At 34.7% G+C, this 19,271-nt stretch overlaps 1 protein-coding gene across 2 annotated transcripts in view; it reads left to right on the top strand.

Moving 5' to 3' along the window:
- Positions 1–19,271, top strand: part of ADGRA1 (adhesion G protein-coupled receptor A1) — a 255,015-nt gene that overhangs the window by 129,083 nt on the left and 106,661 nt on the right. The window contains exons 8-12 of one of the 2 annotated variants that reach the window (XM_040071081.1): positions 6,673–6,837; positions 10,237–10,435; positions 11,667–11,816; positions 14,739–14,900; positions 17,219–17,434. In XM_040071081.1, coding sequence (XP_039927015.1) covers positions 6,673–6,837; positions 10,237–10,435; positions 11,667–11,816; positions 14,739–14,900; positions 17,219–17,434 — 892 coding nt within the window. Of the gene's footprint in view, positions 1–6,672; positions 6,838–10,236; positions 10,436–11,663; positions 11,817–14,738; positions 14,901–17,218; positions 17,435–19,271 lie in introns of those variants that run through there. The other variant, XM_040071080.2, reaches the window with a different exon arrangement.

Raw genomic sequence — 19,271 nt, 5'->3', positions numbered from 1 at the left:
AAAGATTTCAATTACCTGAATAAAAGTCAATGACAGTTTTACTACTAATCAGTCTGGGGAATAATTTAAAATATAACCTGTGGAGAGACTAATACAATGAAAACCAAAAGCAGCAACCAGGATACCCTCTGTCATTAAAGCAGTAGACCATTACCTAAGAATTGTGCTGTGTCATAAAACCTGTAGGCTTAATTTAGTTGAGTGCTTATTGAAAAGCATGATTGAAAAGTAGGAATTTTCACCAAAAAATAACTATTTTGGCAGATAGAATTAAAATACCCTAGAAAAATAGTAAGTCAGAACTATAAAAAGGTTTTGATGGAGTCCTTGAAGAATGATACAAAAAATATACTTTCTTAAGTGTTGAGACCAGATTAAGAAGATGCCTTGCACTGAATACCTCTCACTTCTTTCTCTGCTTATATCCAGCAGCTATATATGGGTCCATCCAGCCATAACACTAAAATGTTCAGTAGTAAAAACAAAAATTGATGCTTTATCCCCCACAAGGGAGAATCAGAGGGTTTTGCTTTACCTTTTTAAGGCCAGAATGATTTTAATGTGGCCCTTCAAACAGCTGCAGCTACACAGCTGAGGACATGCTGCACTGTAGCAGCAGTTTGGAGTTGAGGTCTCAGGGCTGGCTTTTTCTAAAGTACTTTTCCTGACAACATCAATGTTAGGTATAATTATACATTTTCTCTGAGTCAGGAGAAAAAGGCAGTAGTTTGTAAAACTGTGAACCGAACATGAGCATATCAGAGCATTTATGACATAGATCCAGAATCTGATGCCAGGTAAACCACCCTAAATACTGGTGAAGCAAACCATTTCTTCAAAGAAACGCTTGTTAGAAATAATAAAACAACAACTGAATTACTTTTGAATTTTCGTGTATTTCAATCTGTTCAACATCAAGAATGTATTGTAGGGCATACTCCCATTAACATGCTGGAATTCCATGAAAATAGGTCCTCTCCCCTCTTTTTCTCCCTGCAGGATAAAACACCCCCTATATTTAATTGATTATGGTATTGTGATTGGGTGGCTCCTGGCCATTACAAAATAAATTTTACACTGCAGGAGATACATCAAATACTGAGAAAGAAAAGAGATTGTTCCTGAAGTTCTTAGGTAGGAAACTGCTCTCTTACCTTCTTTTTAGTTCTTTCCCAATTTCTTGCAAGTGGGCAAGTAAAACATGTTGGTATTCTAACCCTAATATAACAACCAGCCCATAAAGTATTCATTAGATAATGAATTTCTGGTTTTGTATCATGTCAAAGTAATATGCATTCGACAAATAATTTAAAATTGTGAAATTAATTTAGTAGGGGTTTTGGTTTGTTTCCTTTTGTGTATTGTTTGGTGGGGGTTGTGATGATTGTTTTGGGGTTTTTTGCTGGTCCCAGTGGCATGTAATCAAATAATCAAGAATTGTCATAAGCAGATTAACACTTTTGAGTCATCTGGGAAATATTTTACTTTAAAAGCTTTTTACACAATTTTGGCTATTGTTGTTATTTTTGTCTAAGAATCTCTGATAGTGTACAGATCACAGGAGTTAGGCTAATGAAATAAAGCTTCCTCTGAATATAACATTGCAGCATACAGACTACTTAAGGGCAGATGAAAGACATACAGCAGGTGTAGCACCATTTCCCCAGAAGGCTGCAGTTGTATCCATCCTGCAGTCATTCAGCTTTTAGAACAAAACTAATAGCGATAAACACATCTGAGCATTCCTAAACCTTTCACCAGCTGACAGAGCAGCTCAGTGACAGACAGCTGATTCATGAAGTACTTTAAATAAACCCTGGCCCAGGTGTACTCTCTTCAGATAGCTTTATGGCACTGTGCTACCACAGACCTGCCAGCTGCCTGAAGGTTTATCCAGCAGGAGAAAGTTTTGGGTCTCTAGAGCTGTTGAGTCTTTTCTTTTTCTCTCCACACTTACATTCTTAGCTAGCTAGACTGGCATGCATTGACTCCAGGACTGTGGGAGTTTGAAGATAAATACAGAAATCTTTATGTACGCCCTTCAGTGCAGAACAGCTTATTGTCTCTACCTGACAAGTGAGAATGAGCTCATACAACAAACCGAACATGTTGTGATATGATGCAGAGATGTTCAGGTTTCTGATGTAGTTTTGTTTTCCCAGTTTTATGAAAGAAAGGTACTTTGTTATCCACCTATAGAAAACACATCTCACTGCTGATTGTTGGGCAGCAAATGGATATTAGCCTGTCACAGTATTTTTGAACATTTGTATTTCAATTGAAGTGATTTGAGTTATACAAAGGAAATAAAGTGAGATGGTTCTACTAACTGACATACAGCTCTTTTCTCCTATTTTGGAAGTAGGTTTTTGTTTGGTTTGTTGCGGATTTTTCCCTTTTTTTTTTTTTTTTTTTTTTCTGTCAGTATATTGTTATTAAATCTAGGTCCTTTCCAACTCTTGTCATGGCTCTAGCATGTGAACAAATTAGCTGATAGATAAATTGTAGAAAAATGTATGTTATAGCACATCTCTTGGGTACCTACAGAGGGTATTAAATGGTAAGTTAAGCTTTTTTTTTTAATATGCAATCAAAAGAAAAAAATCATGTGTATTGCATTACCTCTGTGTATGAGAAATTGATTACACCTGAAAATACTTGCTAGACATCTCACATAAAATGAATGCCAACTTTCATCTTCCTTTTTTCTTTCTGTTGCTTGGACACAAGTTTACTTCAAAGGCCACCAGCCTTCTAAAGCTGTTTCTTTCAAGGGTAAATAACTAATTTTGTCAGAGAGATCAGACTAGCAATTTGAGTTCAGACAAGTGCCTTGATTTACAGATTCTCTCTTCATTTTCCATGTTTTAACCTTATGTCCCCTGTGAAAGGCTGTATTCCAAGCAGCGGTGTACTCTGGAGACCAACACTCATTTTTTAAATTGCATGTTAGTATTAATAATTTAAGGTGGTGTGGGTTGGAGGCCTGTTATGCAGACCTTCTGCCTGAACTGTGGGAACACAATAGCTATTTATCTGTCTGAAGAATAAGAGAAAACCTAAATGTCTCCTGTGTTTAAGTAATTAATTTTTATTTTCTCGCAGGAAGACCAGTTGGTTCTTCCTAAATCTTACAGAGACTCAAGTCAGACTTTTAAAGTATTTCTTGTGGAAAGCCAATCAAAATATGGTGTTAAAGTCTCTTCTTTATTTGTTACTTTGTTTCCTGGCATGCAAATGACTGCTGGGGCGTACAGTAAATGTCGCTATAGTACTTCTTCAGGACATGGTTGAGTAACTTTGTATAATGAGACCTACTTCTGATTGTCTAATTATTTATGCATAGCTGTAGCGAAGCAAAACTATGCCTCAAATAGAACTCTATTGTCATAGATTGCTTGATTACATGACTATGGCTTCCGCTTGTGTTATGCTTCCTCTCTTTATAATGACAAATGCCATGGGCTTCTGTTGAATGTTATAGAACATTTTCATGCAATTGCATCAGCTGTGCATTTTAATTAATTTTTCAATATGTCAGTCATCACGTTTGTAAAAAGGAATTCTACCACGTGTGAAATTTCCCAGTACAAAAAAGAATCATGTATATTCTCTTTCTTCCTTTTACTGTTTTTAGTGAGAAGGTCACTATAATTTCAAAGGGAAACTTGAGAAAAGTCTGCTAGTCATCCTTTTCTCATCAGGCAGCAATCTTCATGTTCAGTTAGCCTTGATACCATCTCATGGATATCTGACTTTGTTTGACCATCATAGAATATCACAGAATCATGAAGGTTTGAAAAAACCTCTAAGCTCATCAAGTCTGAGTTCACCACTAAACCATATCCCCAAGTGCCACATTCACGTGGTATTTTGGACACTTCTTTGGAGGTAATTCCACAATTCTCCTGGACAGCCTGTTCCGATCCCAGACCACCCTTTTCATGATATCTAATCTAAACCTTCCCTCTGCTGCAACTTGAAGCCATTTCTCCTCACCCTGGAAGTCAAAATTTCCATGAAAAGTGGCAACTGTCACAGTACTGAGGAGTAGGATGTGATTGCTGATGCAGAGGGCGTGGGAATGCGCGTTGACTCATACTCCATCCTTAGGAAAGCTGCATAGTAGGGGCATGATTGTTGCCTTTGTGGCCTGATGTTTATTAGTTCCTGTGAGATAGGATAGTCAAGAAAAGAATACAGCCATCCTCTCTTAATTATTTTGTGGTTTTGTTAAGCTCCTAAATCAGAGTGCTGCCATGTTGTCAGGTTATGGGAGAGTTCTCACCTTCAACCAAGACTTGTTGCCATTGCTGAGAGAGATGAAGAATGTCTTTTGACTACAAGTGGGAATCTCTGGGCATGCTTATGTAACCATGCCAGGACTTAAAATATGTGGCTGACCTACTAGAAGACTTTGTGAAATAGAGTTTTAAAATTCTGTACTCAGGAAAAGCCTACCCTTTACTTCTGCTCTATCAGGACTGTGAAGTAGAAGTCTCCAAGGATTATAAGCAGAGAGAATGCTAAAGTACCAAGTTGACTGCTTTTTTTGAGTATTAAAAGACTTTTTTTTTTTTTTTTTTTTTTTTAAATTCAGTTCCCCAAATTCTCCAGAGGTATAAGATCAATTTATCATTTGTCATATCCAGATGGTAAGTAAATGAACAGTTTCACCATTGGGCTTGCTATCAAAATATTCCAAGAGGAATATAAATGAATGCATCGTTTACAGTGGCCAGATGGCAATTCAGAATACAATTTCATGATCCAGTCACTATATTGCATAAACCTATTCTGGCTTGTTTTTCATCACCATGTGAAGAAAGGGCAATAGAAGATTAAAAGTGTGAATGTGAGAAGTTACTCGTCTTTTGAGATCATGTGAACCAGTGTTCAGGAATTGTGTTTCTATCAGAAACAAGGATGATGTATCAGTAAATATTTGTCTCTGAGTCTGGGAAACTTCATCTACTGATGGGAGACGTGTTAAGCAGCAGATAAATTTGCATCAGAACACATTTCAGCAGTTTAAATAAATGGAAAATGTACCCTTTATTTATCTGCATACTGATTACTTGTAAATTCATAATAAGCTGAAATATGGTATTTACCTAACATCACCATGGTTTCCAATTTTATCAAATTTGTATTGTTAACAATGACTGTAGATATTTTCTAGAAAATATACCAAAAGATCAGCACAACTATCATATAGTCTGTTAATTTGTGAAGTCTCCACCTCTTGATGCCACAAGTGAATATACCTGCTGCCTTTTCTTTCAGTGAAGAAGTTTTATGCATAATTGATTTTATAAGCTCTAGGAATAGGATCTTTCTTAACTGTCTATGAAGATGATGTGAGATTGTTGTGACATATGAAATGTAACATTTAATTAAAACATTTTCAAACTAGCTAATTTCAGTGTAGTGCTTCTACCTGAATGCAAAAAGATGTATTAAGAATTAGCTAAGAGGCTGCTGTTACTGGGCTATTCACCTGAGACTTAAGAGAACAATTGCTTCTTTTGACATTAAAATACTGAGCTACTCTCTGAGAATGGTTATGAAAACTTTTTCTATAAGAATATATTAGAATTCAGTGTAAAAATGAAGTAGGGGTTTACAAGGCACTTGGAGTTCAAAGCCATCATAAATAGGAATAATGTGAAAATTTTAAAGTTACTATTTAATAATAAATTTCACTGAGTATCTGGAGAGCTATGCAAGAATTCGGAAACAACTAACTTAAAACAAAGACTATTTACCATGGTTTACTTGTTTTCTGTGGACCCAGATAACAGTTCTGTAGTACTTGACAAAATCATCTTTCAAAATGTCAGATTCTACCTGAAATTACTGAAGGTTACAAGTAAAGATTTTGTTTTAAATGCAGTTTCTGAATAAATTTATTAACTTTTAATTCACTCCTTCAGGTTTTTTAATGTACATTCTCTCTCTTTCTCACCCTACTGTGTTTCTTCCCACATAATTTCTAATTGTCTAAACCACAAGGCATATTCAAAGACAAGCCATTTCTGTAAAGCAAAATAAATATTTCAGAGAAATGCTGCTCCTTTTCCTCTCCCAACTATTTTCAAAAGCTGTAATTTGTTTAAAACTGTAGTAAAATTTCTCTCTAGCCAAATGGCAGATTTAAGATATAATGTGTTACCTTCTTAAAATGTAGCAGTTAGCATTATTTTTGGTTTATGACATCTGTAGAGTTGGAATAATTGAATAGTGCTCTACCCCTGACAGTGGAGTGCCAGATTCTGCTGTTGAAATTCCACAGGAGCTGTAATCACAGCTGAAGGCAAACCCATTCTCTGTGGGTTGGCTGTGTGGTCAACTTGAAATGCATTTCTGACTTGTGTTTGGTTAGGCAACAAACCAAATATTCTGTAATACCTGGGAAAGGAGAATGGGTTTTGATAAATAGTTGATATTCTTTTGTGATAACTTGTGATTTGTTACAACCTGAGTAGTCAATAGAAATTGGTGCTGCTAAGAGCTTACTACCATTTACATATTGTCTTGTCCCTCTGATAAGAGAGACCAAACCCCATTTTGATATGTTCATTAAAAAGTCTCTGAAAATAAGTTAATATTGGAAAAGTGACTTGATATCTGTATTATAAAGTGTATACAATGATGATTTTTTTTTTTTAGTGAACTTATCCTATCCAGTATTGACATTGATGCAACTGGAGATTGGGAGTGTCTAGTCAAGAATTCCTATGGAAATAGCACTAAACAAGTAGAAATTGTGGTACTTGAAACAGCTGCACCCTACTGCCCTGCAGAAAGAGTTATTAACAACAAGGGAGATTTCAGGTATGACTTTCTGGGTTTGGAGTGTGTTTCGTATATTAATGTAGGTACAGACCATATTCATGCTTTCATGATGCTTCAGTGTCAGTTACAAATCACTTATTTTAGTTGTCATTTTTATGTAATATGGTAGGAAGGAGGAGCACTGTATGATCTTGATAGGAAATAGGACCTAGTTCTTCAAGAGAAGCAGTGGCTTGTGAAAGTCAGAAAATCTTTTAATTCCTCAGTATGCATTATGGAAAGTTTTTAAGAAATGAGGTTAACGAGAGAAGGTTCAAAATTTTTCTTGGTCTTCGTAGAAGATGATAACATTGTATTAAAGCATTAAAAGATTAAATCTTCAGTGCTTTACTTTTTAAAACTGTCCTGGTTCTGATGGTTTTGTTCAGCTGACATTAGAGGTAACAAGTGACGTGAGACTGTTAGTAAAATATTTCACTGACAAGGATCAAAATAGAAAATAGAACTATTTAGTAAAACAGATTGTATGAGATGAGCTTAAGGACACACACTTCTACCAATATATCACATGCATACAAAATACACCTGTCTTGCTGTCTGAATCTTAGGAGTCTGCAAGATTATGTAGACTAAATGTAGTTTCTGCTCCATCATTAGGGTTATATACATAAGCTTGAGGGGCTTTCTAAAATTTTAATCATTTTAATCAGAAGAAATAGTTTCTGTGGAATTTGGTATTGTTTTCAGGCAGCTCTAAAACATAGCAATGATGTGCACAAAGCTCTTAAACAAAACCTGCTTGACAATAAGACTGATGTATGATGGCAATCCCATTGAGAAATCAAGATAGTAATTTGTTACCAAATGAATTATAATGAGAATACAGCTTGAATAGTTAATGAAAGGAAAATAGATGAGGAAGGAAGCTTCCTAAATAGCAAAACTTTCTGCAAATATTTCTGACCTGAAAGCCTCTATTTATTTTTAGGTTAACTTTAAAACTTTCCCAAAGGCTTTTTGTACTATTTCTTGTGTTTGAATAAAAGTAAAGGGTTGAAATAGAAAGAAGTGGGAAAAAAAACCACAACAACCTACTCAAATAATCTGTCTTCTCCTTACTACAAAGCTATTTTATTATGTGTTAACCTCAGTACCAGCAAGTTTGCCTCTTTCACAAGGCAAAATTGCTGAGGCAATACATATATATGGATTAAAATTCATTAGAGACCTCTGAAAATCTTAGCTATAGATTTTTTTTGTCATCAAAAAAACTGGAATTGTGTTTTTTTTATAGTGGATATGCTTAAATAGGTTTTAATTATATCTTTTAGAAAGTGTATACTTCCTATCAGAAAACTCATACTGAATGTTTTAGGTGACAACTCTATGTTATGTTCTTGCTTGAAAATGACATCCTTTTCTCCATAAATAAATATATATAAATCTTCAGGCTGCACAAACTAACACCAGGGGCATTTTTGTCATTTTATATAAATCAAAAGAACAGGAGTGGACATTTCTCAACCTATTGATCATCTTCCTAGGAATCCATATAAATTTATTTTTAAAATGTGCATCAAAAGGATGCTGAGTCCATAGGTTCATTTGGCATTTGAGAGAATGAATTTAAAATCATTGAGAAGTTATCAGGCTCAAACTCAGCATTAGTGCTTGAAATTGTTCCAAAGGTTTATCCTCAGAGATGGGGTATCACACCAGCAAGTTTTTCTTACAAAGGTCTTTGAAGTTTTGGTAACTTAACAAGTATGGAAGTAGAAAGAATTGAACCACAAAGGCAAAACTAGAAAGAGCAGTTCTTTTATTGGGCAGAAGAAAGGGAAAAAAAGCATCAACTCTTAGGGGAGTGTGGTTATTTCAGTTGTCCAGCCTAGGTGGTATTTATAATTGCATAACTGCAGCAAGAATTAGGCACTGAGAGTCAGAATGAACTGGCCTTTTGTACTAAGAGGTTTTCTCTATCGTGGCCATATTTTACTCTTTTTTTTCCCCCATTGTTTTATAGAATGCTGTAAGCTTATTCTGAAAAGCAAATGATGATGTTGTTACACGCTATCATTAATAGTCATAAAGGATTGGTTCTGCTCAATTTGACAATGCTAGGTTCAGAATTACCTCTTTAATTTTACTTTCGAAGTGAGTTGCCAATAAGTGTGGCCCAATTGCATTAATGCCAATGTTTTAGTAAAAATAATATTTCATCCCAGAGGCAAAAGGCCTCTGTGCTACTAAATGCTCTATATACTACTGTACATATTTTGATTTTTTGGGAAAGCTCCTTTCATGATTCATCTTTTATCAACTGTCTTTACATCACAGTTGAATTATTTCAGTGACAGCTGTGAAAAATAAAAGTATTTTTCTTCTTAGCTTTTCTTTGATATGAAGAAAACTTTTATAGCCCAAAACCTTTCAGCATATTATGTAACAATGTACAATTGAACGTGCATTGTGTAAGTAAGAGGAGCTAATGCATTTGTTTGAAGAAAGGTTGATTGCTAAGCTGTAATTTCATGAAAGGCAGAATATTTTTGTGATTTATTTGGTTCACTCATTACACCAGTGCAATTAAAGAACCATATCCTTCCCACACCTGCTGACTCGCTGATGATATGCTTATGGTTTTCTTAGATTTCTCCCAATTACGAGATCATGCTATGTCCACACTAGGCTGTAAATGACAATAGATTTGGTAGCTATAGAAGTAGATCCAGTTGTGCCATTCTAGAGAATGCAGCAAATATACAGAAAAATGTGTTTTATAACAGATCCATCAGCTGAGTAGAAGAATTCTGGCTGCACTTCATTTCGTTTGTTTTCAAAGGCAGTTTTGGAATCATATGACATAAATCATGTATACCTAAATAGGTAATTTTTGAGGGCCAGTTCCTTCCTCCTTCATGATGCGTGATCTCAGCTAAAATTTATTCATTGTTTTCTGAAACATTCGGGGCTTTTTGTTTTTCAAGGTTTTTTAATGGGTCAAAATGTGAAGCAGAGATTGTCAGGTACATTTTGAGTGCTTACTTTTAGGAGCATTTAGTAATAGGACTTTTTGGTTGTTTGGTTTTTTTGTGTTTTTTTTTTTTTTTTTTATTAATGGACTTACTGCTCTTCTTTTTGCAGTCTGCAAACATCAATGTAGTGAAAACACCAACCATATCTTTTCCCTGAACACTAAACACCTTCCTGGAATTAACACAGAATGAATGTGTGATCAGCCAGACTTGAACCTGTATAATTCTGACATTTTCCAAGGAAACAAAGTACTTCAGGATAAAACATTATGAAGTAAAAGTTAAAATAGCTTTTTTTCCTCATATATCCCTTTATGTTGTTGTATATGGTTATATATTATTATATATATATATCTCTACTGTGAGTTTTGCATTTTAATTTTCACTGTCATGCTGTTTATAGGTGGCCCAAAACTTTGGCAGGGATAACTGCTTACCACCCCTGTCTCCAGTATTCTTTTAACTCCGTTGCATTTCACAAAGGCGCAGAAGAGGCTAAGGCGTGGCGTAAATGTAACCGGACTGGACGCTGGGATGAAGAGAACTACTCTGAATGTCCTTATTCACAAGAAATAACTCAAGTTCTTCATGCTTTTAGTCAGGTATCATTTTGAAATCCCCTTCTCTAGTACTGATCTTGCTTAATAGCTTGCGAGAAATGTTGGTTCAGCCATGAGTTTGGGAAAGATGGACTTTTAACAAAATGCTTTACCTGAAAGACAACCATTTGATTCTTTGGTAATTGGAAGGAACAAGTGCACAGCATTTATTACCTTTATATTAATATTTTTTTCCATTAGGTGCTTAGAGTCTAGATGATTATTAGTAATGCTGACAGGGTGATTAGTGCTTGACTTTCCTACCCCTCGTGTTTTTCCAGAAAGATGTTAATTTCTCATAGAGTCCCATATCAGAGTTTCATCAGCTGAAGTGCTTTTCCTCTTTTAGAATGCCTTTTTAATGTCTTCAAAAAAAAGCAGCACTTAAATTGTTTCTTATGGATAAAGTATGAGATGAAAAAGTAGATGAATAGAAATTAATGAGAAAAAAAGAGTATAACAGGAAACACTGTGGGTGATGGCCCAGATGTGTAACTGCCATACTAATTTTAGAACTTTCTGTTTCCTTGACCATTTCTTCTGGTAGTATCAGTAGTGCTAGATAAGACCACAGAAAGTTTGTTTTCAAATGAGTTCATAAATAAGAGTAATTAATTATTAAGAGAGCCATTGCAATTACAGGGTAATAAAATAATTAGGAAGATGTCTTGAATCCAGTCTATTTTCCTGTAAGCAATGAGGTGAAGTTGGGTTTCTTAGGGTCTTAGACACTCAGGACTTTGTAGCCTCTGAGGATGGGGGCTGTGCAATTTCCTGGGGTGAACCTGTTCAAATGCCTGACTGCTCTTACAACAGGAAGGATTTTCTTCACAGCCAGTCTGAACTTCTTTTGTTCTCCTGACTTGTACCACTGTGTATAGGAACCCTTGCTGGCACTGATGTTTTCATGAGGCTCTAGAGATAGAGGCAAGGCAAGGTTAGTAGCTTGGTACATTTTATGAGGCCAGAGAGTTACAGTCTAGAAAAAGTAGACAAAAATCTTCAAAATTTGTTGGTCTGTTGTGGTGGTGTCTTCAGGTAACAGCAATGAAATCTAAGACCTAAGGCTGAAGATACATTCCTATGCCCCTGACATGTATATCCATGGCATACTGATGCACATAAATTTATGTGAAATTATGGCAGGCATTATACCGATGGATGTGATCTCCAATTTTTAAAGAGAATGAAGCTAGCTGATTTATGAAGCTTAACAATTCTAATGTATTTTCAGATGCACATCAATTTGACAACGGTGCTTGAGTTTTCCCGCCAGCTGACAGCCTACACAAGAGGTGCTTCCCTCTTTGCGGATAAAATGGATGTAATATATTTGGCTTATATAATGGAAAAGTTAATTGTCTTCGTGGATGAAGTTGAAGATGTAAGATATCTTCCCCATGCTGAAAAAAGTATCACTTAGAAGTGAAGTCTTCACATATGGCCCTGTTCTTAATGTATGCGGGGAGACACTGAAGAGTAGCTTCTAAAAACTGATTGCTGATTGCAAATGTTCTGCATAAACTGTGATGTGTCTCTTTGTGCCAAAAAGGAAACTACATCTTCTCTGATGACAAGGGCATTGCTGCTTAGGAGCAAAACCTGCTTTTTAATGAGCCACATAATTAATTTTCTTTTTAAGTTTAATTTTTACCATGTCTGATATGTTAGAATGGACTCTGTCTGGCCACTGGAGCTACGCATGCTTCTTTTGTTTTCTCCATTTCATAAGAAAGTTTTGAATTTTGAAAGGAGTTATCACTTCTTGTAAAGAAAAGATAATATGTCTTTATGTGCAACTTCGTACAGAAAGTTTTAGCATTGTGTATGCCATTTTTGCAGTAAAATCTAATCAGAATTATGCAAACTCTATGGGAAAAATACATTTTTACAGAGAACAGAAATGTTCATAATTTTTTTTTCTACTGTTAATTTTCAGAGTAACTGCTTGCATAAAGATTTCATAAACTGTAATTTTTGACCACACGATGTTTTCTTTTGGTTTGGCAATGTTCATTCCATTCTGGCTCTGGAAATTGTAACAGTTAACAGTGCCAATTTGAGAAAGTCTCCAACTTCAATTTCGCCATTATACATTAGATCTAAAGTATATTATTAAGTGCTGTCCAAGAATCATGTTCAAAGCTGCAACTTTTTTACAGCTCAGAATCCTGATATGATCTTTCTGCTTTCTGACAAAACAAAAATTTGACATTCAAAAGAAACTGCTGGACTTACTATAAAGCCTCTTAATTTTTCTAGCAGCTGATGCATTTTCCATTAAAGCTGGGCACCATCTATCTCTAATCTTTTAATTGACTTCTTCCACCTTTCAAATAGGTTTCTGCTTTTTTTGGTATCAAAATATCTCTGTCTCCATCACCTATGTCTACATCTCTGATTCAGTAATCCCTTATTTTTTTTAACTTATAACATTGCTCCTAATTTTTCTCTCTTCCTTTACCTCTCTCTCAAGTTTGTTAAATAGTCCTCATTCCCTGAGCTCTCAATTAGCACCCATTTCTTAGCTCTCACTCACATGGTAGGAGAACACCTGTGAAATTTAAGTATCAATAGCTTCACACATGAGGCTGCACTCGTAATTATAAATAGGACTGAACTTTATTTAATACAAGGCAGTTAGTTTGCAATTAACTAGCACCTGAAACTACAATTATATAAATCCATTAGAAATCAATTAAGATGCAATTTTTCAAAGTATTTTCATAAACTTTCTTGCTAAACCAGTACAGTCTCTGTACCTCTTCTCTGGGATGTGCATCCCATTCCACATGGGATTGTTCTTTTTTATGCAAGATAAAGGTGCTTTATCCCATCTGGTGGTTTGACTCTCAAACAAGAGAGATTCCACAGCTGCACAAGGAACGTATTTGCAACACACTTCAATTTTGGTCAGGAACTGTCTTAATAGCCCAAATTTTTGTATTTTCAATGACATGCCTTTACTCTTCATTAATGCATTTAATTGTAGTATAAATTACTTCCTTTTCTTATTTATCTCCTTTTGTATATTTATAGACTATTGTTCTGTCCTCAGTAAGTTACTGACTAGCTGATTGGTGTTTGCTCCTACAGTTTCTCATAAATCACTCTTAATGTGATTCATTATTATTCATTTTATCAATAACTCTGTCACATTGTCAAAAGCCATCTAGAATTATCTAGTAATTATGTTCTCAAAAATAGATTAAATATTTCAGGAACAGTCACATAAAATATCACATATAGTCTCATTATTTGTTTCCTTTGCAATGCATGTGTAATTTATGTATTTTTTTATTGAAAATGCAGAACTAACTTTCTAACCTCAGCCATCTTTTAAACCTTTCACCATTGCTGAATTTTTATTTTCCTTTCCACTGAATCATCAGTGTATTTGCCTTATTTTTCTGTTTCAATTAGTGTGACTTTTTGGCTTCTTGAACTTTTCTTTAGCAATATTTCTCAGTTGTTTTTCTCTTCTATATACCTTTTTATTCGGATTTATTTGTGACAACTGAGTATATCTTTTCCATGTCTTTGCCTTCAAGAATATTGGTAACGTGGTCATGATAATTTTGAAATTTTACTCAAATTAAGATTTTGAATTTTAAAAAGCAAACATTTTTATTCCAGCTTGAAATAATTACAAAAAATATTCACAGTGATATTTATTCTTTCTAAATGTAGCTACTAAGAAAAATTCAAACACACAGTTACCAAAATCCGTAAAATGTCACCTGGCACAACAAAGATCTGGTATTTTGGATTAGGCACAAGCATGAATTAAAACTACCAAAGCTGTGGCTAATGAGATAATCTAAGTTTGTATCAGCACCTGAGCTATATCTCAAATTTACTCCACTATGTCTATAACAAAGATGTCTTTCAAATATATTTTCCCTCTCTTTTTTTTTTTCTTCCCCTCAACCCTCCCCTCAAGGTCCTTTGATTGAACATGAAGCAGTTCTTTAGAAGGGCAAGGCAAATTTAATTAGTTTAAGAAAGAGGGTGATAATTCTGGAATTCTGTTTATTGAAAGGAGGTGACTCAATTTGGCTGGTTTATCTAGAAGATAAGGTTTAAAGCTGTGAATTAAAAAGCTCTTCCTTGATGTGAGTTGCACTTTTCCTTTCTTGGTTTTTCTTTTCAGTCCATTTGGATTTTTTATAAAATCAAAACTGTCTTTCAGTGATGGTTACCAAGAGAAGTAAGGTGCCTGCCTTCATTTGTGCTCTTATCTGTTCTTTTCTTACTTTTTGAGTTTTACAGACAATACCATTTTTTATTTTTTCTTCTCTTCCAGATTGGGGATGCTCTTATTGAGATTGCCAGCAATATAATGTTGGTGGATGACCACGTGTTGTGGATGGCTCAAAAGGAAGACAAAGCCTGCACCAGGATTGTACGATGTGTGGAACAGATTGCAAGTCAAATATTGACCAGCAAAACTCAAGTTATATCAAAGGTATAGCAAAAAAATTACAAAACGTTTTGTAAGTTGATTTTTTCCCCCTTGAATTCTATTTGCAAGATCAAAATACTTTTTAAATATCACTAATGGTATTAAAAAGTGCTTTTCTTTGATCAGTTTTATTTATTGTGACAATATAATGTTCATGACAATATCTTCCTAATGTCCTTACTATTCACTCAGTTCCTATTTTCAAAGCCACTGTAGTATATGGTTTTATTTTGAAAGGTCCAAGTTGAGTGAGTGACTGGTAGTAACATGTCAAACAATAAAAGACAACAATATTCCTTGTAGTTGGAAGATTTTAATATGCCTTACCAAGAGGCTTCTGGACAACTATTGATTAAAGTATTTAGAACATTTTCAACAAAGGTCTATCATGTCCTAAATATTATTAATTCAGGATTATTTTTATATTTTTTAGAAGCAAACTGTACCTGTTAGAAATAAATTTTTTTTACTCCTTGTCCCCCACCTACATAAGTGTGTCACTTGGATACTGAGAGGGTGTCATTTGGAGACTGACATTGTCTTCCTGTCAGCTTCAACATCTAAATAGCAGAAATACATCTAAATCAGCAGCTTTAAAGTTATCCTTTTAGAAGTTTAGATAAATACTTCAAAGCCTTATCTTTCCTTGGGTTAGTTTGCTTGCTTGCTTTTAAACAATGTTTATTCTTTTCTCAATTGTCCACTGCAGATACAAAACCCCACTATTTAAATGTGAGTTCAGGTACAGAGTCAATCACAGCAATAACGTATAAAAATAAAAGCAACCAAAAAATAAGTACATTATAGACTGAGGTGAATTATAGAGGAAGCCAAATACATAACAGCCTTAGTTTGTTCACTGTATGTTTTTAGAAAAGGTGTCTTTTAAACAGAGACAAAAATATATTGGACTGTTTCTCAAAGGAAGTTTTTTTATTTAATTCTCATTTACATGAAAGAATCAAATTTGCTAAAAGTTATATTAAATGTATAGTGATAATACACTATAATATGACAATAATATAATATAACTTTTAGAAGTATTTTGCAATGTGACAGCTAGGAGGGCTCTGTTTATATTTGCCTTTCTTTTAAATGTCAAGTGACAAAGGTTGAATTTTTTTCCCTGTCACTGCTTCAGGAAGATGTTGACATTACTGAAAAGAGTAATTCTATGTACTCAGACTTAGATTTGTATCACTAACTTTTTTGCCATGCTTTATCTTTTAGCTTCTTACGGTTTTCTGTAGAAGTAGTTTACTGTTGAGTACAATTTGTAAATAAACAAAAGCTGTGGAGTATTTCTGGTGTCATCTTATGCCATACCAAACATGTCTGATTCTTTGGGAGGCCAGCCAGGAAAGTGTCTCACAGAAATTGCATCTGCTTCCATTGTTTTAGAAAACAGCAAATAAAACACCCACAGCTTAGGTAACCAATGGTTTCTAGTTCAATTCCAAAGGGAAAAAAAAAAAGAGAAGCTCTATAAACTCAGCCATATAACACTGAATCATAGAATCATTTATGTGGTCAGGGACCTTTAAGATCGTTGAGTCCAGCCAGTAATCCAGCCCTGCCAGGTCCACAGACCACTAAACAATCTGTGGCTGGAAGCAGAAACCATCTCGTCCTATCACTGCCACTGGTTCCTAGTGGTACCAGTCCAAGGTAGTGCACCTGTTATAACACAGGCTGTTTGTCTCATGCACAGGCCTGTGGTGAAATGAAAATGCTAGTTTAAGGGTAGAGGTGGATCTCCATGCGCTTCACTTTGCTGAAGGGTAGGTCACAGATGTACCTGTAACGTGGTGTTCCGTTGAACCAATTTGTCATGTTCAGTGTTCTCATGGAACAAGATCTGTGAAAAGAATCAGCCACTAAATAGATAAGAGGCTTCCTGTTTCATTTCTCTAGGTACAACGCACATCCTTATCCATTTTTTAAATAGTTCTTAAGCCGGGTGTTGCTAGTTCACTTTATAATTCTATTGCTTTAATCCTAGATTCCATTGAAGCTGGTAATGATAGAATTGCAAAACTGATACAACTAATGTAACTGATAGATCTATATCTAATCTCTCTATATCTCAGAATGAAAGATGGAAGCAAACCCACTATGCTGTTGTAGAGTCCTGTATCATATTTTTATAAAGTTCTGTTTTCTTTCTCACCCCAAGAGTATATATGTGTATCTATATCTGTGTGTGTGTGTATACGTGCACAATCCTTTACTGAGTATATGCAGTAAGTCCACAATGCACATACAATATTGCAAGTTGGATTTGTGAGTTTGTGACGTAACTATTCGCAACGTTTTCTCAGGTATCTCGTAATATTGCTCTGGAAGCCTTTATGATCAAGCCGTCCAGTTTCACAGGGATGACTTGCACTGCCTACCAGAAAATATCTGAGAACTTGGACAAGTCAGTGTCTCCTGATTTGGGAAGATGGGAAGCAAATCACAATCCTGATCTATATTTGAATTTCAAGTGCAACACTGGCAATCTGGATGTTTCTTTAGTGAATTCTTCTACCAGGGTAAGTCAGTACAATTATGAATGTAAGTTATCTGTTTTATTTATTTAGCGTTTTCAGTAGCATCTTTAAGCAAAATACCGATTTTAATATGAATATTTTATGTGTTGTTAACACTGTAAACTTGTTAATAATTTCAGCATATAGGCAGGCTTAAACTGGTGTATTGGGTGTAGTATATTTGGTTGTGCTAATGAATATTCCATTACTACAATCAGGCAGAATGCAGGATGTGAATAGAGATGGGTGAATGTCTTGTTCTTTCTGTCTCTGAGTCCAGTTCTGCAAACCTTTGTAGTGTAAACAATCTCTTTAAATTAATTTGGAAATACTTGTTTTAGTGAGGCACTCTCACAGGGCTTTACATTGCAGAGATGTAATTTTTAGGGGAATTACCTTTGCTTTCATAAATAATACTACGCTATCTTCTGGACTTTATGCTGAGGAAGAGTGTTTTGCTGGATTTTTGAGTAGTAGCTGAAGAAAATAGTAAATAAGTCTTTTAATAGAATACACTGTTGTTATCGAATAATGAAGTGTAACAATTAAATTTTGATCCAGCAGGAAATAGAATTTTGTATTTGGCTGAGCATGTTATTAAATTTAAGTATTAGTGTTGTATTTTTGTTATCCTTCAACTGAATTTCAGTTTGATAGGCTTATTTCTTGAAATATTTACTATGACAAAATGATACTGTTCTGAACAATATTACTGGCTTATTAAATTTGGAAGTATTTTGATTGAAGATCGGCGCATTTTCATCTGTAGGGACTGTGCAGTCAGTTATATGGTTTTTTGTGCTCTTAGGATCTTCTGCTAAAAGGAGTCATCTTAATAATGGAAGAATAGTTTAAATTTGTTTCCTTTAATGGAGTTCTTTTTTTCTCTGAACACATAACATATCTGTCTATATGAAAAAGAAAAATGTCTCTGAAAAGAAATTAGTTTGCCATCCATAAGGTGAAAACCAAATGTCAGAGATCTAAAAGACGTAAGATTTCTTCAAGAAGCAACCCTGGAACATTCTGAATTGTATGAGACGGTATTATTGATGTAGAAATATATATGAGTTTATAGGAATGGGAAAGATTTCTTTATTAGCTCCACCAACATATTTTGTACTCCTTTAGAAACTGAGTACCAACATTTTTAGTAAATTAAGCTCTTTATAGTTGAATGGTCAAGCACTGGTGTATCTCTCCTTTTGTAGAAATCCTTCCATAATTGCAAATTTCTAATCTCTTCTATCAGCAAGCATTTGTCAAATAAGTAGAGTAAGTTAGACTGATTATTTGGAGCCCTTTCCTGAAATGTTGTCAGAATGTCACTGTAATGATCTCGGAAAAATCTTTCCTTTGACTTTACGCAGTGTAGAGAAGGGAAATTCTACTGATGATACAAAGAAGCCAGGAGAAAGTGAGTGTATTCCCATGCAAAGCCATTTTAATGTATGTAATATATATTCTATTGGAAGTGACTTTATTGGGTGGATCTCTGATTGTCACCTGTTTAATGAATTTGTAAAGATTGTAAGAGCATGATTCAGGAGATTATAAACTCAGATAAATGTTAGTTACATGGCTTTAGGTTTTAACGTGAAGGTGTCCTTGGGCCTTAAATGTGGTAGGGGAATATGCAGACTGGATCTTTTCCTTAAACTTAATCCTGAAAACAAGAAGTTTTCATTCACTGCTCTCTGAAAGTTTTAGGCTAATCACTCCCTTAATTCATTCAGAAATTGGTTACATTTCTTCACTGTTGAAGAGAATTATATATAGAATTGTAAGTGATAACAGAAAATGGGATTCTTTATCATCATCCACTAGCAAAATGATTTCT

Source organism: Hirundo rustica, chromosome 8 (assembly GCF_015227805.2).
Source record: "Hirundo rustica isolate bHirRus1 chromosome 8, bHirRus1.pri.v3, whole genome shotgun sequence".
Lineage (NCBI taxonomy): Eukaryota > Metazoa > Chordata > Aves > Passeriformes > Hirundinidae > Hirundo > Hirundo rustica.
This window is presented reverse-complemented; position numbering and strand designations above follow the sequence as displayed.